The following is a 17117-nucleotide window of genomic DNA, read 5'->3' as shown; positions in this document are numbered from 1 at the left end:
GAATAGTATTCCACATTCAGAATAATATTTTATGCTTATACCATGTTCTGCTTATTCACTCATCTCTTGAGGGACATTTGGGTTGTTTCTACCTTTTGGCTTCTGTGAATAATGCTGCAGTGAGCCCTGGTATATAAGTATCTGTCTGAGTTTCTGTTTTTGATTTTTGGGATATATGCCTGGGAGTAGAATTGCTGGGTCATAAAATAATTCAATGTTTAGCTTTTGAAGGAACTGCCAAACTGGTTTCTAGAGAAGCGGCATCATTTTACATTCCCCTGAGCAATATACAAGGGCTCCAGTTTCTCTACATCTTTGTCAATGCTTGTTATTTTCCTTTTTTTTTTTTTTTTCTTTTTTTGGATTATAGCCATCCTAGTACATGTAAAGTGTTATCTTGTTGTGGCTTTGATTTTCAATTCCCTAATGACTTTCCCTGCATCGGCAGGCGGATTCTCAACCACTGCGCCACCAGGGAAGCCCTGCCCTTTTAAAAATTGGGTTGTTTGTCTTTTCGTGGTTGAGTTGTAGGGGTCGTTTACATATTCTGGATATTAAATCCTTATCAGACATATGATTTCCAAATTTCCCTCCATTTTGTAGGTTGTCCTTTCACTTTCCTTTGTTGCACAAAAGTTTTAAATTTTGATGAGTCCAATTTATCTGTTTTTCTTTTGTCGTTTTTGGTGTCACATCTAAGAATCCAAGATCATAACAAATCTAAGATCATGGAGATTTACTCCTATGTTTTCTTCTACTTTCTTTTACTCTTAACCATTAAGTTCTCTTCTAGATTTTTTTAAATAAATTTATTTATTTGTTTTTGGCTGCATTGGATCTGTTGCTCGGTGCAGGCTTTCTCTAGTTGCTGTGAGCGGGGGCTACTCTTCATCGCGGTGCATGGGCTTCTCATTGCAGTGGCTTCCCTTGTCGCGAAGCACGGGCTCTAGGTGCACACGCTTCAGTAGTTGTGGCGTGTGGGCTCAGTAGTTCTGGCTCTCAGGCTCTAGACCACAGGCTCAGTAGTTGTGGCGCACGGGCTCAGTCGCTCTACGGCATGTGGGATCTTCCCGGACCAGGGATCAAACCTGTGTCCCCTGCGTTGGCAGGCGGATTCCTAACCAGTGCACCACCAGGGAAGTCCTCTCTTCTAGATTTTAGAAGTTATTCACTTCATCCAGCCAAGTTAGAAACATGAGAAGCTCAGCTAAGTAAGTCCTGGTGTCTGTCCTGGAGGGGCTCACAGAATAGAACGGGAAACAAAATCTCAGTAGTGACAATATCATGGTGGTCTCTGCTGGTTGTTCCCAAATGCCAGTGTGAGGATCTTTGCTGCCCCACCAGTGTTTGTAGAAAAGAAAAGAGGAATTTTTTCATAAAACTACATGTATTCAATCTAAGGAACTGTCCCTTATTATGCAAGTGGTTCCTTTCTATGATGCTAGAATGTTCTTATGACAGAAGGTTGAGAGAAGATGGTGAGAGCTCCTTTAAACTGGTCTACTTGGCAAATTGAGAATGAACAGTTCTGTGTCAGACTTCCAAATTTAGGGGAGGAAAACAGAAAACTAAACTATGAAATTCAAGAGGTTAGAAGCCACCGCGGATATTAGGGTTGGTTTATATGGGCCTACAAGGCGTGTTGGGGATCCCTCCCTGGGGTTTTTAGGGAAGCCTGATTCACTTTCTTCCTCAAATATCTGACCTATTTCTGCTTCAATCGTCATCTTTGTGCAAAATTTTTAGGAATAGAGAGTTGGGGCAGGAAGAAGAGCAAATCAAAGCTAGGTCTGTTTCTTAGCCTGGATTCCTCCGGGCAGCCTCCGACTGATTCCTTTTATAGTTTTTGCCAAATGATTTTTCCTTTTTCATTACCTAAGGTATATTTTAAAAAAGACAGACAGAAAGAAATTCCACCCAGAAAGGAGCACTTTTTTTTCTCATGGGAAAGAATGCTCAGTTGTTTTTAGGGACTGAATGAAGTTCTGCCAATGAGTTCACTCTTGTAAAACATTGAAATTCTCCCAAACATACTAATTAAGATGGTTTTTGTCTTTTCTGTTGGTTTTAGCTTTGAAGATACCGTAAAAATGGCATGTTGCGAAATCGAGGAGCCAGGTTTGGAGGAAACGATGTGGTTCCTACTTGGCATTCAGCCTTGCGCTTGATGGACCTAGTCTAGAGAGTGGTCACCAAACTTCCTTGATGGCCCAAGAGCCTGGGCTGTACTGTACGGTTGTGCAGTCTAACGGTTCCTTCTGGAATTGTGCAGTGCACAACCTGTGTAGCTGTAAGCCTTGGCCTGATGTACCCCGGCAAAAACAGAAATGAGCCCAGACACTCAGGAAATGTATGCTTGTTTATAAGTTATTTATGTGTATGTGTGTCAATCCACGTAGATTGTATATGGATAAAACATGATTTCTTTTTTTGATTAAAAATTTAAAATGAATAGCAGTTTGAACAAATTTCATCTGTGCCCCAGTGGATGGTTCTGAACATCCTTCAGGCAGGGTGGCACGTTTGTAGGGCAAGGTCGCTTCTTGGCAGTAAGGTACTTACGGGTCTTACCTGCTCCTGCCAGGCCCTCCATCTCACCTTCTGGTTTCCGTTTCAGAGTACACAGTCATTAACGAAGCCTGCCCCGGAGCTGAGTGGAACATCATGTGTCGGGAGTGTTGTGAATACGATCAGGTTAAATGCGCCTGCCCTGGGAAGAAAGAAGTGGTGGGTTACACCATCCCTTGCTGCAGGAACGAGGAGAATGAGTGTGACTCCTGCCTGATTCACCCAGGTGCGTGTGCAATGGGAGACCTCAGGTTGCCTTCGTGTTTTCTGAGGTCAGTAATATGAGCACGCTGAACACGTGAATTCTGACAGGTAGACATCAGGAGGCTGTGATGCCATGATGATTAAAAGTGGCGTAATTCAACCCACTCTAACTACAGGCAAAGGAATTGGAGGAGTTAGTACCCTTTTCAGCGTTAAGCTTATAATGCTGTAGATTTATCTACTTAGTCATTCATTTAACAAATAGACTGAGCAGCTCCTTTATACCATGACAGGTAGTGGGAATACAGTGATTTTTAAAAAGACACATTCCTGGCATTTCCAGAGCTTACAGCTTAGTGGGCGAGATGGAGGAGTAAACAGGTGGCTGTAATGCAGCCTGGCAGGTGCTGTGACAGAGAAGCATGGGTACCATGGGAGCCTGGATGCGGATGGGCCAGAGCGTCATCCTCGACTTCTACTCTTCCCTTCACTCCCCCATCCTACCACTCCCAAATTATTCGAACGAACCAGGAGGCCCTCAGGAACTTTCTTTTGAGGAAAGCTATAGAAGAGGAGAGAAAACGGGGCTTAAGTATACAGGTGTTACATCTAAACCATCTTCCTTCTTGGAAGAGAGTAATGCTGAGCTTTAAAATAGAAGTGACCTCAGGGCTTCCCTGGTGGCGCAGTGGTCGAGAGTCCGCCTGCCGATGCAGCGGACACGGGTTCGTGCCCCGGTCTGGGAAGATCCCACATGACGCGGAGCGGCTGGGCCCGTGAGCCATGGCCGCTGAGCCTGCGCGTCCGGAGCCTGTGCTCCGCAGCGGGAGAGGCCACAACGGTGAGAGGCCCGCGTACCGCAAAATAAATAAATAAATAAATAAAAATAGAAGTGACCTCAGTATAACCTTTGCACATTTGATCCAGAAAAGAAACCCACCGTTCCAATTCCCTGATGGTGAGAATGGTTTGTAGGGAAATAGTTGAGTAGTGCCTCCAAAGTTTCTAAGGAAATTTTGAGAGCTAAGCCAGGGTCTCCTGACTAGGGGTCGTTGGCAGGGATTCTGAAGTCTTTGAACAATTTTCAATATTTTCAAAAGCCTAGCGATTACTGTTGTTAGGAGGGTGGGGCTTTGGTTTAATGAGCTGGCATGAGGTCGTGGAATAAATAAGAGACCTTCATAGGCAGTGCTGTGTGCTTCCTACTGCATCATATAGAAGGGCATCAGCGTCTGCCACGCCTGCACCCAACATCTTCTTACATCATACAGGAGGCACCCAATATCACCACGCCGAATGGTGCTAGGAAGGATCTTTCAAACTGAGTAGTGAAGAACTGTCCCATATCAACCATCTGGTTGCCCTGAAAGGAGAGGCTAGAGAAAGTCTTTTTTAGAAAAAAAGATTTTCAAAAATAGTGAATTGGTGTCCTAGCAGTCCCTACTGGTGATCAGAGAGGTTTCTCTGTGTGTGTGTGTCATTATGAACGCAGGCATTTTAATTTATTTATGTGATTTAATCCATTTCAGTCATTATTTATTTTAATGCACACAACTCATAACACTGGGTGCCCCTTTATGTCTTTCTGTGTTCTTCTGACATGACCACACTGTTTTTGAAGACTTCTTGATTTCTCGCATGACAAGATATTTTAGCCTCTTCTTGTATATTTTCTGCCCCAGATCTGGAATCAGCCACTTCTCAAAAGAACTTTGGTCTGAGACCACGATCTGGTCACCTGAGGTGTGCCTTGCTATTGGACTGTCATTGTTACAAGGTTTTGTTTGTATGTTTTTTTAAGTGGATGGAGCTGGAAAACATGTATTTTTTAAAATGAATTTTTGCTGCTCCTCAAGTTCAAATGTAATGTTCCAAGGTTGTTAATTAACTTCTTTGATTTTATATTTGTATGTCTTTTCTCTCATGGTGAAAATCCCGTTCCCTGATAATATTAACCTAATCGCCTACTTGCTTTATCTTATAATTGTACAGAACAACAACAGCACTATTGGTGTTAGTAATAAGACCACGATGATAGTGATTTTTCTTCACCTTAGAATATATCCCACTAAGTATATAGAGTCAAAATACTATGTTTTAAAGCCAATTGATGTAGTTCTTTTGTCTGTGGTGTTATAACATCTACTTGACGTGCAGTTAGGTTTATTGTTTCTGTTTTCTATATTTGACAATACAAGCAAATATGTGTGTGCATTTCTGTATCTTTCCCCTTCTTGCGCAAAAGACAGCATGCCGTAAACACTGCTAACTGCCTTGCTTTTTTCTCTTAACAATATAGGCTGGAGATCACTCACTGACAGTAATAAAGCAGTTTTTTTTTTCCATTTCTTTTTACAGTTGCATAAAACTGCATCATGTGGATTACCATAGTTCATGAGTATTTGGGTTGTTTCTAGCTTTTTGCTGTTGTAAATACTACTAGAGTGAATAGCCTCAGGCATACATCAGCTAGCATTTTTGCAGCATATCTTTGGGGTACATTCCTGGGAGAAGAATTGCTGCATCAAAGGGAGGTGCATGTGTCATTTTGCCAGCCTGTGCCAAATTCTCCTCCATGCATTGGCATTCACAACAGCCATGCGTGAGAACCGTTTTCCCGACGTCTTGCGACAGAGTGTGTGCTGTTCTGGAATTTTGTCAGTTTCAAAGGTGCGAAATGGGATCTCAGCCTGGTTTAAGAATTTCTATCACTTCTGTCATTATGCTGGACAACGATTCTTTCTCTTGTGATGGCAGTAATTGCACGAGGATCGATGTCCAGGGGCGTGGTGGTGGGGATGGCAGTGCTGACGTCCAGCAGTGGCCAGTGGCACTGGGGCCCTCAATGGAGAAAGGTGGCTGTGTATTTTCGTGCGTTTCTAGGCTGTGTAGCTTGGACCTCGGTCCTCTAACCCTTCTGGCAATACCGTGAGCTACTTAGCGTCTTTTTAACACAGCCTTGTTGATCTTAAGCACCAGGCTGGTTTTTGTGGCTTGCAACTAATGGCCCGGATGTTACCGTGCTGAGAGCTGGCAGGGTCGTAGAGGGCGGACTCTGAGTCCATTGGCCTCCTTGGTGGCACAGTGGGTAGGAAATCGGACGGGAATGTGGCACATGGGCGAAGATGGCCTTTAAAAGACCATCTTTTAAAACAGTCTTTTAAAGGACCACTGGGACCCAGTTATGGGCCATGTGAAATTTGATGAATCATATTAGCAATTCTTTTCCGGTCGGAAGAGACACTGGGAGAGGGAAGCAAAGTCAGGATGGTGTGCAGAGAGAGAGCTACAAGTCTCTCTCCTACAGAAATCACACATATGTACACTGCATGTATATACTACAGGCCAATGAAAACCTAATTTTAGCCAAAAGCAAAGAAGTATGCTATTATATTAGCTCAAGGAAATGCTGGTTATCTTGAACAGCTCAGAAGCCTGGATTATTCATCCATTCATCCATTTATTTATTCGCTCAAATCTTAAATAATAATATTTCTGGAACACTTATTATGTGCCAGATGCTGTATTAAGTGGGGGGGATATAATGTTGAACATGGTGCAGTCCCCGACTTCAGTCTGTACAGGAAAACAGGCAGTAGGCAGTTAAAATTGAGCATGCTATATGCTATGGTGGGGATAAGCCAAGAGGAGGTATGGGAATGCAGAATAATAATAATAGTTCATGTTTTGGGGGTACTTGCTATGCGCCAGGCCCTTTACACGTGTGAATTTAATTTATAAAACAACTTTATGAGGTGGGCGAGGACATTGAGGTACAGAGAGCTTAAGCAATCTGCTCAGGGACACACAGCTGGACAATGGAGGTGCCAGAACTTAGCATCCCGTTTTAATAAGTGGGATTGGATTATCTCTACCTCTCCTCACTGTCCCCCACCCCTCAGGAGACCATGTTTTAAAAATAACCCTTGACTAGAGTCTGCTCAACCCTCTCTGGTGTGGCCTGCTGGTCGGGGGGAGCCTGACACCTTCCAGGGTGAGCCCATTACTAGGCATTAAGGTTGTTTCGGACGGCACGCTCTGGTTATAGAAGTGTATGCCATAGAAGAATATTTAATGGAATGGGAAGATGGTTGCTATCTATTATCAAATTAAAAGGTAAGTTATTAAAAACAGAATGTACAGTATGTAGTATAAGCATACTTTTAAAAAATATGTTCATATATATAGAAAGAATTACTGATCATTTTCTCTGGGTGATGGAAGTTTTGGTGTTTTTAATTGAATTCTTTTTGCCTGTCTGAATTTTCTAAATATCCCATAATAAGCACGTAATATTTTTATAAAGAGAAAAAATACCCTGTTTTGATGGATTCTACATTTTACTACAGGTTATTTCGTTTTGCATTAAAACATCAGCCACAAATGAAACAAGCCAGACACAAAAGGCCATATATTGTATGATTCCATTCATATGAAATGACTGGTAGATTACTGGTTGCCAGGGATTAGGGCTGGGGGTGGGGATTGGCGAATGGGGAGTGACTGCTAATGAGTATGGGGTTTTTTGTGGGGAAGGTGATGAAATGTTCTAAAGTTAGATAATAGTGATGGTTACGCAACTCCGGGGTATGCTAGAACCCACTGAATTGTACACTTTAAAAGAGGGAATTTTTTAAAAAAAAAAAAAAAAAAAAAGGGAATTTTATGGTATGTGAATTATCTCCATGTGGACTTTTTAAAAACTAATGCATCAGAACCAAAATGTGCAATCAGTCTGGAAGCTTATTACTAAATGTTTTTGACATCTCATAGTACTTTTCAGGTTACTGACGTTACGTGAGATATGGCACCCTTGTAAAACATGAAAAATTTACAACCAGCGAGAGGGTTTTCCTTCAGTACAAACAACAGTGTAATTTAGATTTGGTTTTCATATAGTAATAGGCATTTGCTGTCAATTAGTCTTAAATTTGGAGGTATTTTCATCAATGTTATTTGCTTTATAAAACATAGTGATTACAAAATAATTTTAAATAGCATTGTGTTTTATCGAAACTTAAAGTTCATAATTATGACCAGAAATGGAATATATATATAAAAAAAAAAAAGCCATCAGCCACTAACTAGGAAGATGGTTCAGACCACCCTCCTAAACTCCTCAGTCTGAATTCTGGTGCCTCTAGCGTCTTCCTAGGAATGAGCATTTTTAAATAAGGGCTTTGGCACCTTTCTAGGTCCAGATGCCCTTAGTTGAGACAAGGTCCTGGGAAGGTCCATAGTTTCTCTCTCATGCAGCCCATTAGAACCTGCATGAGCTTAATCTAACACCCTTCTGCTTGGAAAATTTTCAGGTTGTACCATCTTTGAAAACTGCAAGACGTGCCGGAACGGCTCGTGGGGGGGTACTCTGGACGACTTCTACGTGAAGGGCATCTACTGTGCAGAGTGCCACACGGGCTGGTACGGAGGAGACTGCATGCGTGAGTAGACCCTGACAGCTCCATCTCTGGCGTGTGCTCCTTTAAAGTCTCAGCTTTGCCACGGACTAAGGTTTATCTTATTGGACTCTGAGTTCTGGAAGGTTTGTGGCCAGAGGGCTTTCTAGGTAAGACTGTAAAAAACAAAGATGTGTTTCCATCTGTGGGGTGTGGATTGTGGACTTCTGTTTGGAATTGGCCACAGGAGGTTTCTGTCTGTTCTTAAATCTTCCCCTCTCTCCTAAATGAAGCCAACGCATTCTGCACAGAGCATGCCTCGCGTCCACTGAGAAGCAATTGCATGTTGTCATTGGTCAGCAAGCAGTGAATAAGGCTTCAAAAATGCTAAGTCTGTAGTGCATTTGACATATGAATTTCTATTGGAAACCTTCTTGAATCCTGAGTTAAATTCCTGGAACCCATATCAAATGGTCAGCATGCCACGTGTCCCAGGAAAGGGATTCTTTCTGGGTTCTGCTCGATCTCCAAGAATTACTAAATCTTTATTAGTGTCCCCCTCTGAGTCAATAATCCTTTGAAAATGGAGTGGAAATCTAACCTGCCTCAGTTTAAGATTCCCCTCTGCAGCAACTGAGAGGCAGGATCTGGAGCAACGTACGAACTGTCGTTGTTTCGTTAAAAGCCTGTTTCACATGTTTCCTATTTGAATCAGGAGCAGTCAGGGTGGTCTTAGAGTCTAAGTAATTATACTCTTATGCACGATATTTCCAGTCTGTAGAAATAGAGGATGGAGTGCTATTGGTGTTCTTTGCTTGATCAAACCTGTTGCAAAATGCAAGAGTCTGGGGCAAAGGGTGAGGAAGATACCTAAGTCTATGTGATTTCAGACCCCTTATCCTCAACCACAGTACTCACCTACCTCCCAGCGGTGAGTTCTTCCTAATAGCTCTGTTTTCTCTGCAAAGCAGGGTATGAAATCTCTAATGATAGCAGAGTAGAAGGGAAGCTGAGGCTTGAGAGTACCAAAGTTTTGGGACAGCCACGTGATGAATGAGGAAATGCACCAGCTAGCGATGATTTAAAGCATGTCCAAGCAAGGCTGAGGACCCAGTTGAAGCTGGAACTCCTGTGTAGGTGATGCAGCCGGGACAGGTGGATGATGCTTTCTGGCAACATGGTAGCAGAGATGAATAAAAGCAGTCATTTGGTTGATCCAAGAGTTGGCTGAGACGTGATTGTCCAGGGGTCCAGGTTGGGTAGGACATGAAACCAAAAAGAACCTGGTAAAGAGAATAGGGACTGGAGGTCTCGATGAGATGGAAAAGCAGGCTTAGTGATAATAAAGCAATGGAACATGTAGATGGAAGAGGCGTTGTGCTCAGAGAACAGAATTTCTAAGTTGAAGCTTTCAGGTGTGGTGGTGATAATGTGTTCATATAGATTTGTCAGTTTTTGCTGTGTAACAAACAACCTCAAAAGGACAGATGTGTATTTTTCTCTATCCTGGGTCTGTGAGTTGGCTGGGGTTTAACTGGTTTCAGCTGGCTTGGCCTGGGTTGAACTCTAGGGTTCAGGGCTCAGACCAAAGGGGCAACTTGGCGTGTGGTCTTCTCAGAGTGGGTCACAGAAGCACAAAAGGCCAAGCCAAACACACAGCCAAATTTAAGGTCTCTGCTCACATCACGTTCACTCATATTCCAAGGAAGTCACGTGGCTAATCCCCAAATCAGTCAAGTATGAGAGTATATTTCATCCCAAGGGGAAGAGTACAAATATTTCCTAAACAATACTCTAAAAACTCTGTGTGAGTAAGTGGGTTTGTTTAGCGGACAAGGCAGAGAAGGGGAATAATATTTGCATGCGGGAGGTCAAAGACAGAAGGACTGCATTTGCCCCCAAGAAATCCTATAGGTGTGTCTTTCCAAATGGTACCTATTGGTTGAGTCCTGGGTTTAGCCTCAGTGTAAGAGCTGACTGTGTATGGAGCCTGATTGGTTGGATTAGTGATGGTGGCCATGTGTAGAATCAAAGCCTTCTCAAGGACAGCAGAACTGGCTCAGGGCAACTGGTCATCACCAGTAGGCAGGCAAAGCGGAGCACACATGCCCCCATTCATTAAAAAAAAGTTTAATGAATAAATCTACCCATAACCATTCAAAAAATATTTCTTGAATGGATGCTTCCAGGTGCAATGATGAACAAGACAGATGTAGTCGCTGCCATCTTAGAGCCTGAAAATTAGAGAGGAGAGACCAAGAAACAAAACAAAACAAAACAAAAACCAAAACAAAATAAGAGTGTGGTCAATGCTATGAAACAAAGTAATGGTCGTACTCCTATCTCCTTCTTTGTTGGTTCGGTTATGCTTGTTCAGTTCTGTGATGTTTGTTCTGAAAGCTTCATTCCATACAGTGTATGTTACCTGATTACTGTCCTCATTCCACCCAGTTATGGATATTATCTGATCACAGCCACATACACGAAGGAATACAGTACATTCGTGGAAACAGGGCTTGACCCTAAGAAGACATCGATATGTTGTTATTAGTTTCTTATCACCTACAGCTCATACTGGCACTAAATAAATGTGAAGGGAATTCATAAGAGGAAGTAATTCATTTCAGTATTTGTTGAGTGCCTGCTCAGTGCTGGGCACCACGCTGCCTGCCTCTGTTAAGGGGCAGCTGAGCACTTGGGTGGTCTGCGCACAGCTCGGGCACAGTGCGGGAGCCAGGTGGCAGTGCAAGCATTTACCCAGTAGATGGCGCCCAAGCGATCCTTTCAGGCCCTTTAATCCTGGAGGAGGAAGGCTTCCTGCTGAGCCCCATTGTAGAGCCCTGGCATTTTTTTCCGGAGTGCCGTATAGAACCTTAGAAGGAAAGAGGAGTGCAAATGCCAGAAAGTATCAGCCTCTTTTATATTTGAGTTATAGAGCATTCAGTACTGAGCAGTTGTGGTAGCACCTTTATTTGCTCCCCATCCTTGACAATGCTTGTCACGGTTGGTATTAACCTAACTACTTAGAGTCTTAAAATCCGTTAGGTGATTGATTGATTCATAACCTTGACAAGTTCCATTAACCAAGAGAACTGGAGAAGGGCTGGAGGTCACTGAGCCCAGGAGACAACTTTCTTCACATCTTCCTGTCCAGGAAATATTGGTTTAGTAATCTCAGAATATTCAGGCTAAGAAGCTGATTCCTTCTTTCTCCCACTTTCTATTTTGAAAAGTTTTAAATACACAGAAAGTTGAAAGAATACTTCATTCATCCTTTACCTGGATTTACCCATTATTATTATTTTCCCACATTTGGCCTGCTCTCTCTTCTTCTGCACTATGGATTCATGAATTTTCCTTTTTTCCCACATTTAATAGCGCTACCATCATTTTTTGATGTTCAAATTGTCCCAGAATTGGCCACCAAAGACCCTTTAAGCCCACTTCATCACATCATTCACTGAGCACTTCCTTGCTTCTTGGCCACCGTAACCCCCCACCCTCTCCCAAAATGTTTCAAGTTCACCTTGATTGTTTACATACAGGTCCTGGAACCAGCCATTTCTCCACGAATCCTGGTTCCTTTTGTGGGGAATGGTATTTAGGAACTGTGATCTAGTGCTGGCCACGAGAGACACTGATCTCTAAAGTCAAAATCAAGGCTTCCTTTCAAAGCTTCTTAAACAGGAAAGTTGAGTTCTTAAGTGGAACCACTCTGCTGACTTCCAGAGTGAAGTTTATTTAACTTGGCCTTCAGACCAAGTTCCTAAGCCACCAAATGAGATGAGCGTGAGAGGGCCCGAGAGCCACCCAGATGCCATGCTTCTAGGTAGCACTGAAGTGATGCCAACCCTTCGGGCCCCAAAGGATCTAGGGGAGGTAAGAAGGTTAGGAAAGCAACCTAGATGAGAGAGGATTTATGGGGAGACATTATAGGCCCTTAAAACTTTTTTCTTTTCTTAGTTATATTATAGATAGAGGCAGAGGAGCAGAGGAACTGGCCATCAGCTGTGACCAAAACTGTTTGTGGGGCTGGAATATCAGGCTGGTCCTTGAGCCATAACCAGGAATGATCAAGAGCAAATGAGAAAGAGAGAGAGAGGGAGAGAGGGAGACAGGAAGGGAAGAGAGAAGGAGGGAGAGGGAGAGAGGGAGGGAGGAAAGGAGGGAAGAAAAGAAGGAAGGAGGGAGAGCAGGAGGGAGGGGGGGAGGGAGAGAAAAGGCTCACAAATCTGTGTGTGACTGGTTTACTGATTTAAGGAGCCGTCTTCCTGGGAGAGCGTAGAGTCACCTGGGTGACTTTCCCAGGTTGAGCCGGGAAAACCGGCTCATCTTCCTCTGGGCTTTTGTGTCCTGACACTTCCAGGAAAGGAACAATGCCCAATTAGGAACAAATTGGGGGTGGTATTATGTGGTAGTTAACTGTTGGGCTTGGAACCATTAGGACCTGGATTTTAATCTCTCCCGTGACTTCTTCCGTGACTTTGGGCAAAGTTACCCAATCTTTGTAAATCTCAGTTTCCTCATTTACAAAATGGGGAAAATAATAGCGACCCCTCAGAGGATTTTTGTGAGGGTTAACTGAAGTGCTGTCTATAAAATTCCTTAACATGGAGTCTGGTATATAGTAAGTGCTCAATAAATGGTAGCTGCTATTGGTATTATTACTGAATCAGAGCCTTGAAGGGAGCTCTTTTTTTTTTTCTTTGTTGGGAAGGAAATCAATGTAGGGCCAGAGAGGAAGAATAATAAAACAGAACTTCCCAAGGGACAAGAGAATATACACTGGCCATGAGGAGGGTATCTTCTTAGGACCACTGGTATGGGGGGAGGGGCTTCAAAAATGGTTTGATTGGGCAAGGAGATGTTCGATTTAATCTGGCATAGTCATTCATTCAGTTAACAATTAATTAAGCACCTACTCGATGCATACAAAGGTGTGAGCAAGACAGACAAGGTCCCTGCTCTCACAGAACTGTGTCATGGAGGAGACAAACATTTAAACCAACATTATAAAGTATCAGATTGGTTGGGATTATAGGCCAAATCACAGGATGAGCCATGAAGTCATTCCTGGACATCTAATGAAGACCTGAGCCCCTGACAAAAGTCATCACTTAGCACTTATTTTGAACCAGGTATTGTTCTAAGTACCTTCATGTAAAAACTCATTAACCCGCATCACAGCCTTTTATAGGTGAGGGCATTGAGGCACAGAGCGGCTGAGTAACTTTCCCGCTTGCTGTCATGCAGCTGGTAAGTGGCAAAGCCAAGATGCCAGTTCAGAGGCTGGGCCCCAGGGCCCAGTCTCTCAGCTTCTATACTAAACCGCCTCTTGATGTGAGAGGCCCGTGAGGTCCTCACTCCGAGTGCCTGTCTGAGGGCCTAGCAGGTCAGGGTAGGATGAACCAAATCACATGGAAGGTGTGAGCTTCCTTGCAGCTCCTGGTCCTTCCCATGTCCTCATCCAGGCTTTTGTTCTGCCATCACTGTCAGAGCTCCTGGGCCTACAGGCTTTAGGGCTTCAGCCCATGATGTAAAGAGGCTCCTAGGAACCCTGGAGCGGTGGGTCAGAACCTGAGCTGTCACCTGTGATTCTTGTACCAAATTTGTGTCTCAGATCCAGACAAGACTCGAGACGCGACAGTATTAGGTGCCATTTACGGAGGATTTCTGTGTACCAGGCACTTTGCTAAATGCTTTACATACAATATCTATCTCATTTAATCCTCAAACAAATAAGAACTTATCAACAACAACAACATGGTAGTAGGTACTCCTATTATGCTTATTTCCACATGAGGGAACCTTGGCTTGGAAAATCTAGAGAACTTGTCCCGGGTCACACAGCTTGGAAAATCTGAACTGAGATTACAACCTGGTCGGGCTTCCAGGCTGCCCCTTAACCATTGTGAGTCCTGTCTCCTGAGTGCTATTTGAAGGAGGAAGGAAAGTGCAAATGGCTTTTTAGGTCAGAATGCTTTCTTTAGTCCTTCCCCCGCCCCCATCCAAGAGGAAAGATTAAAGAAAAAAAAAAAAAAGCACTGCTTCTCAGAAGTATGTTGTGTCTCTCTCCTGCCTCTCCCTCCTTGCTTCCCCAGCTGGAGATAACAAGACTTATCTGAATGCTGGGGGTGTTCATTTTTGCTGGGAACCTTCCCTTTTCTTTCTAGTTTAGCAATTCATGAAGGTTTCCTTTCAGCTCTGTAGAGGCAGAGTCTATCCAGCTCTCTCTCTTGTCTGGGTTTGTAGCCATGGGGAAAGATGGGGGAGGGGGCGGCCTTGGAGATGAGTCCAGGATTCGAGATCCCAGGGGACAGTCTGGCTTGGCTGGCAAAATTCCCTGCACACACACACGCGCACGCACACACACACGCACGCACACATACACACACCCTCTTCCCCTGCAGCAAGACATGGTCAGGGAATCTGAGCACTTCGTCTGGGCCATTGCCTCTTTGGTCTTTCAGACTCAGGACCACCTGCTTGGTTGGCCAGCCGTACTTCCTTGGTGGGGACGCTCACCTGTGTTCAGTGTTCTGCTCTAGACAGAGGGTGCAGTGAGTCTGCCCCGCGCCCGGACCCTCGGACTCGGACGCCCACGTGGAGGTGGGAGTCGCTTGGTGTGAGGAGGGAGTAGAGCGCCTTCTCCTTTTCCCAGTGCCCAGTATCCTCCCCCCAGAGCACATCTCTGAGAAGTGGCCTCTTTGTCTCTGGCTGGTTGGAACTTGTCCCCGCTCCTGGGACCGACTCTGCCCTCCCCTCTGGAGTGAGAAGGAAAACATCATGAGGGACTGAGGCGTCACATGTGGCCGGGAATCCTGGCTGCGTCTGAAGGACGGCCCCTGGGCCCCAGGAACAAGTGGTCTTGCATCTCAGGTGGCCGGGGGCCAGCCCCCCGGGGTGGGTGGGGCTCCCGGCCCTCCGGAGACCGTGTGGTCTTGCCAAGAAGACCTGCCTGGGGAGGGGCACCAGCTCCCCGTGGACCTGCGGGGTGGGAGGGCAGCGACACTGCCATCTGATTCCAGGGAAGAAACCAGAAGCAGGCTGGCGGCGTCTGCTGCTGATTCCGACTTGGGGTCCCTGCAGGAGATTTGTGGCGGAGCTGGGATTTAACACCTTGTGGCTGGGAGGCTGCCAGCCCCAGAGGGGCGGAGACTGTGCAGGAAGGTTTCTTTTTCTGTCTCTCACACCCAATGTATCACTTCCGTAGCCGGGCAGCAGATGGGCGGATGGGGGCCATGAGGAGTGTGAGGTATGCAGGCAGAAGGGACGTGCTCTTCCAGAAGTTGGGGGCTGGGGCAGAGATTCAATGTATTTGGGGGACGGGTGGTGGTGGAAAAATCCTGCTGCTTCAAAACCGGGTGGGAGAAGGCTGGGTCAGGAAACCCTACGACAGTTTAATGCACTAGCAGAGACCCAGCCTTGGTACTAGACAGATCCAAGTTCAAATCCCCGCTCTGCCACCAAGTAGCAACAGCTAACGTTTGCTGAGTTTTCTGCTAACTGCTTTCCATGTGCGTAATCCGATTCAAGTCTCGCAAAACGTATGAAGTAAGTGCTAGTTACTCCCATTTGGCTCCGGTCTAGTGAGGTTCTGCGAGATGAAGAAACTTGCCCACGGGGCCACGCAGCCCCGTGACTTGCCCAAGGCCACGCAGCCTTTTCTAAGGCTGAGACTCAAACCAATGACAGCGGGACTCGGGAGTCCCGTTGTAACCACTGCTCGGCAGTTAGAACAGTCGTCTGCAGTCTTCCGACTTCCTGGCCATCCAGCTGTGGGGAAGTCACCTAACTTCTCCCATCCTTAGTGTTCCTGTCTGGGGACTGGGGAGATGAATATCGTTCTCCCAGGTTTCTTGTGAGGATTAAACAAGAGAATTTGTGTAAGTCTCTTAGCCAGTCCCTGGCCTGTCACAATATCATCATTCATTCATTCAACAGCTCTTTTTTGAGCACCTGTTATATGCCAGTTTCCATTCTAGGTGTACAAGCTAGAGAAGTCCCAGCTCTACCAAAGGGAGTAAGCAAATAAGCTAGATAATTTCAGATAGTGATGTGTGTTATGAAGAAAACAGAATCGAGTAAAAGGCAGTGACTGTAGAGACGTGAAGGTCCATTCTAGCTGGGTGGTCCAGGAAGTTCTCTTTGAAGAAGCAGCAGTTGAACTTAATTCCCAAAGGAAGGAGATGTGGAAGAAGATGAACCTTGTAGGTTAAGGGAGCGGTGGGTGCAAGGCTTGGAGCTGGGACAGAAAGGAGGCCGTGTGGCTGGAGCTGCATGAAGACCAGATGGGTGGTGGTAGAAACCGGGCAGAGGGCGGGGCTGGGCGGTCCGTGAGGCAGGGCCGTGGATGCTGTGGGGAGGTGAGGCACAGTGGCCAGCCTTTGGAGGGTCGAGTCGAGAGAGTAATGGGATCTAATTTATTTATTTAAAGGTGGCTTTGGCTGCTACGTGGAGAATGGAAAGTTGGGAGACAAGGATGGATGTGAGGAGGCTGGAATTGCAGAGAGAGAGAATGGAGGCCTGGCCCAGACAGGAGCCCCACGTGGAAAGTGGTGGAAGATGTTTCCCATGTGGTGCCGGGCAGCAGCAATAAACATCCTAATGATGAGATGACTCATGCTGCCTAGCACTCAGTTTTGCAAGAGTCACAAGCCTCAGACCTCACAGCTTGTCAAAAGCAGCGTTTGGGCTCTATTCCTAACACTGCAGAAATATTACTAACATCACCCTGCCATGAGGCACCATCCACTGATGTTCATATTTTTCTTTTGAGCAATGAGAATTTATTTGGGGGGGTTATTGAAGATAACCGCATGTCCAGAATTTATGAGGTTAAACTGGGTTCTGTGTAGAACAGGGTTAAATACACTTTTTCTGTAAAGGGGCAGATGGTAAATATTTTCATTTCTGTGGATTCTCCTGTCTCTTTATGCAACTACTCAA

At 45.0% G+C, this 17117-nt stretch overlaps 1 protein-coding gene across 1 annotated transcript in view; it reads left to right on the top strand.

Moving 5' to 3' along the window:
* Positions 1-17117, top strand: part of PAMR1 (peptidase domain containing associated with muscle regeneration 1) — a 69863-nt gene that overhangs the window by 19365 nt on the left and 33381 nt on the right. Inside the window, exons 2-3 of the mRNA XM_024752593.1 lie at positions 2618-2794; positions 8085-8213. Coding sequence (XP_024608361.1) covers positions 2618-2794; positions 8085-8213 — 306 coding nt within the window. The remainder of the gene's footprint in view (positions 1-2617; positions 2795-8084; positions 8214-17117) is intronic.

This window comes from Neophocaena asiaeorientalis, unplaced genomic scaffold (genome assembly GCF_003031525.2).
Source record: "Neophocaena asiaeorientalis asiaeorientalis breed wild unplaced genomic scaffold, Neophocaena_asiaeorientalis_V1.1 scaffold196, whole genome shotgun sequence".
Classification (NCBI taxonomy): Eukaryota; Metazoa; Chordata; class Mammalia; order Artiodactyla; family Phocoenidae; genus Neophocaena; species Neophocaena asiaeorientalis.
The sequence above is the reverse complement of the archived record's forward strand: the minus strand, read 5'-3'. Positions and strand labels throughout refer to the sequence as shown.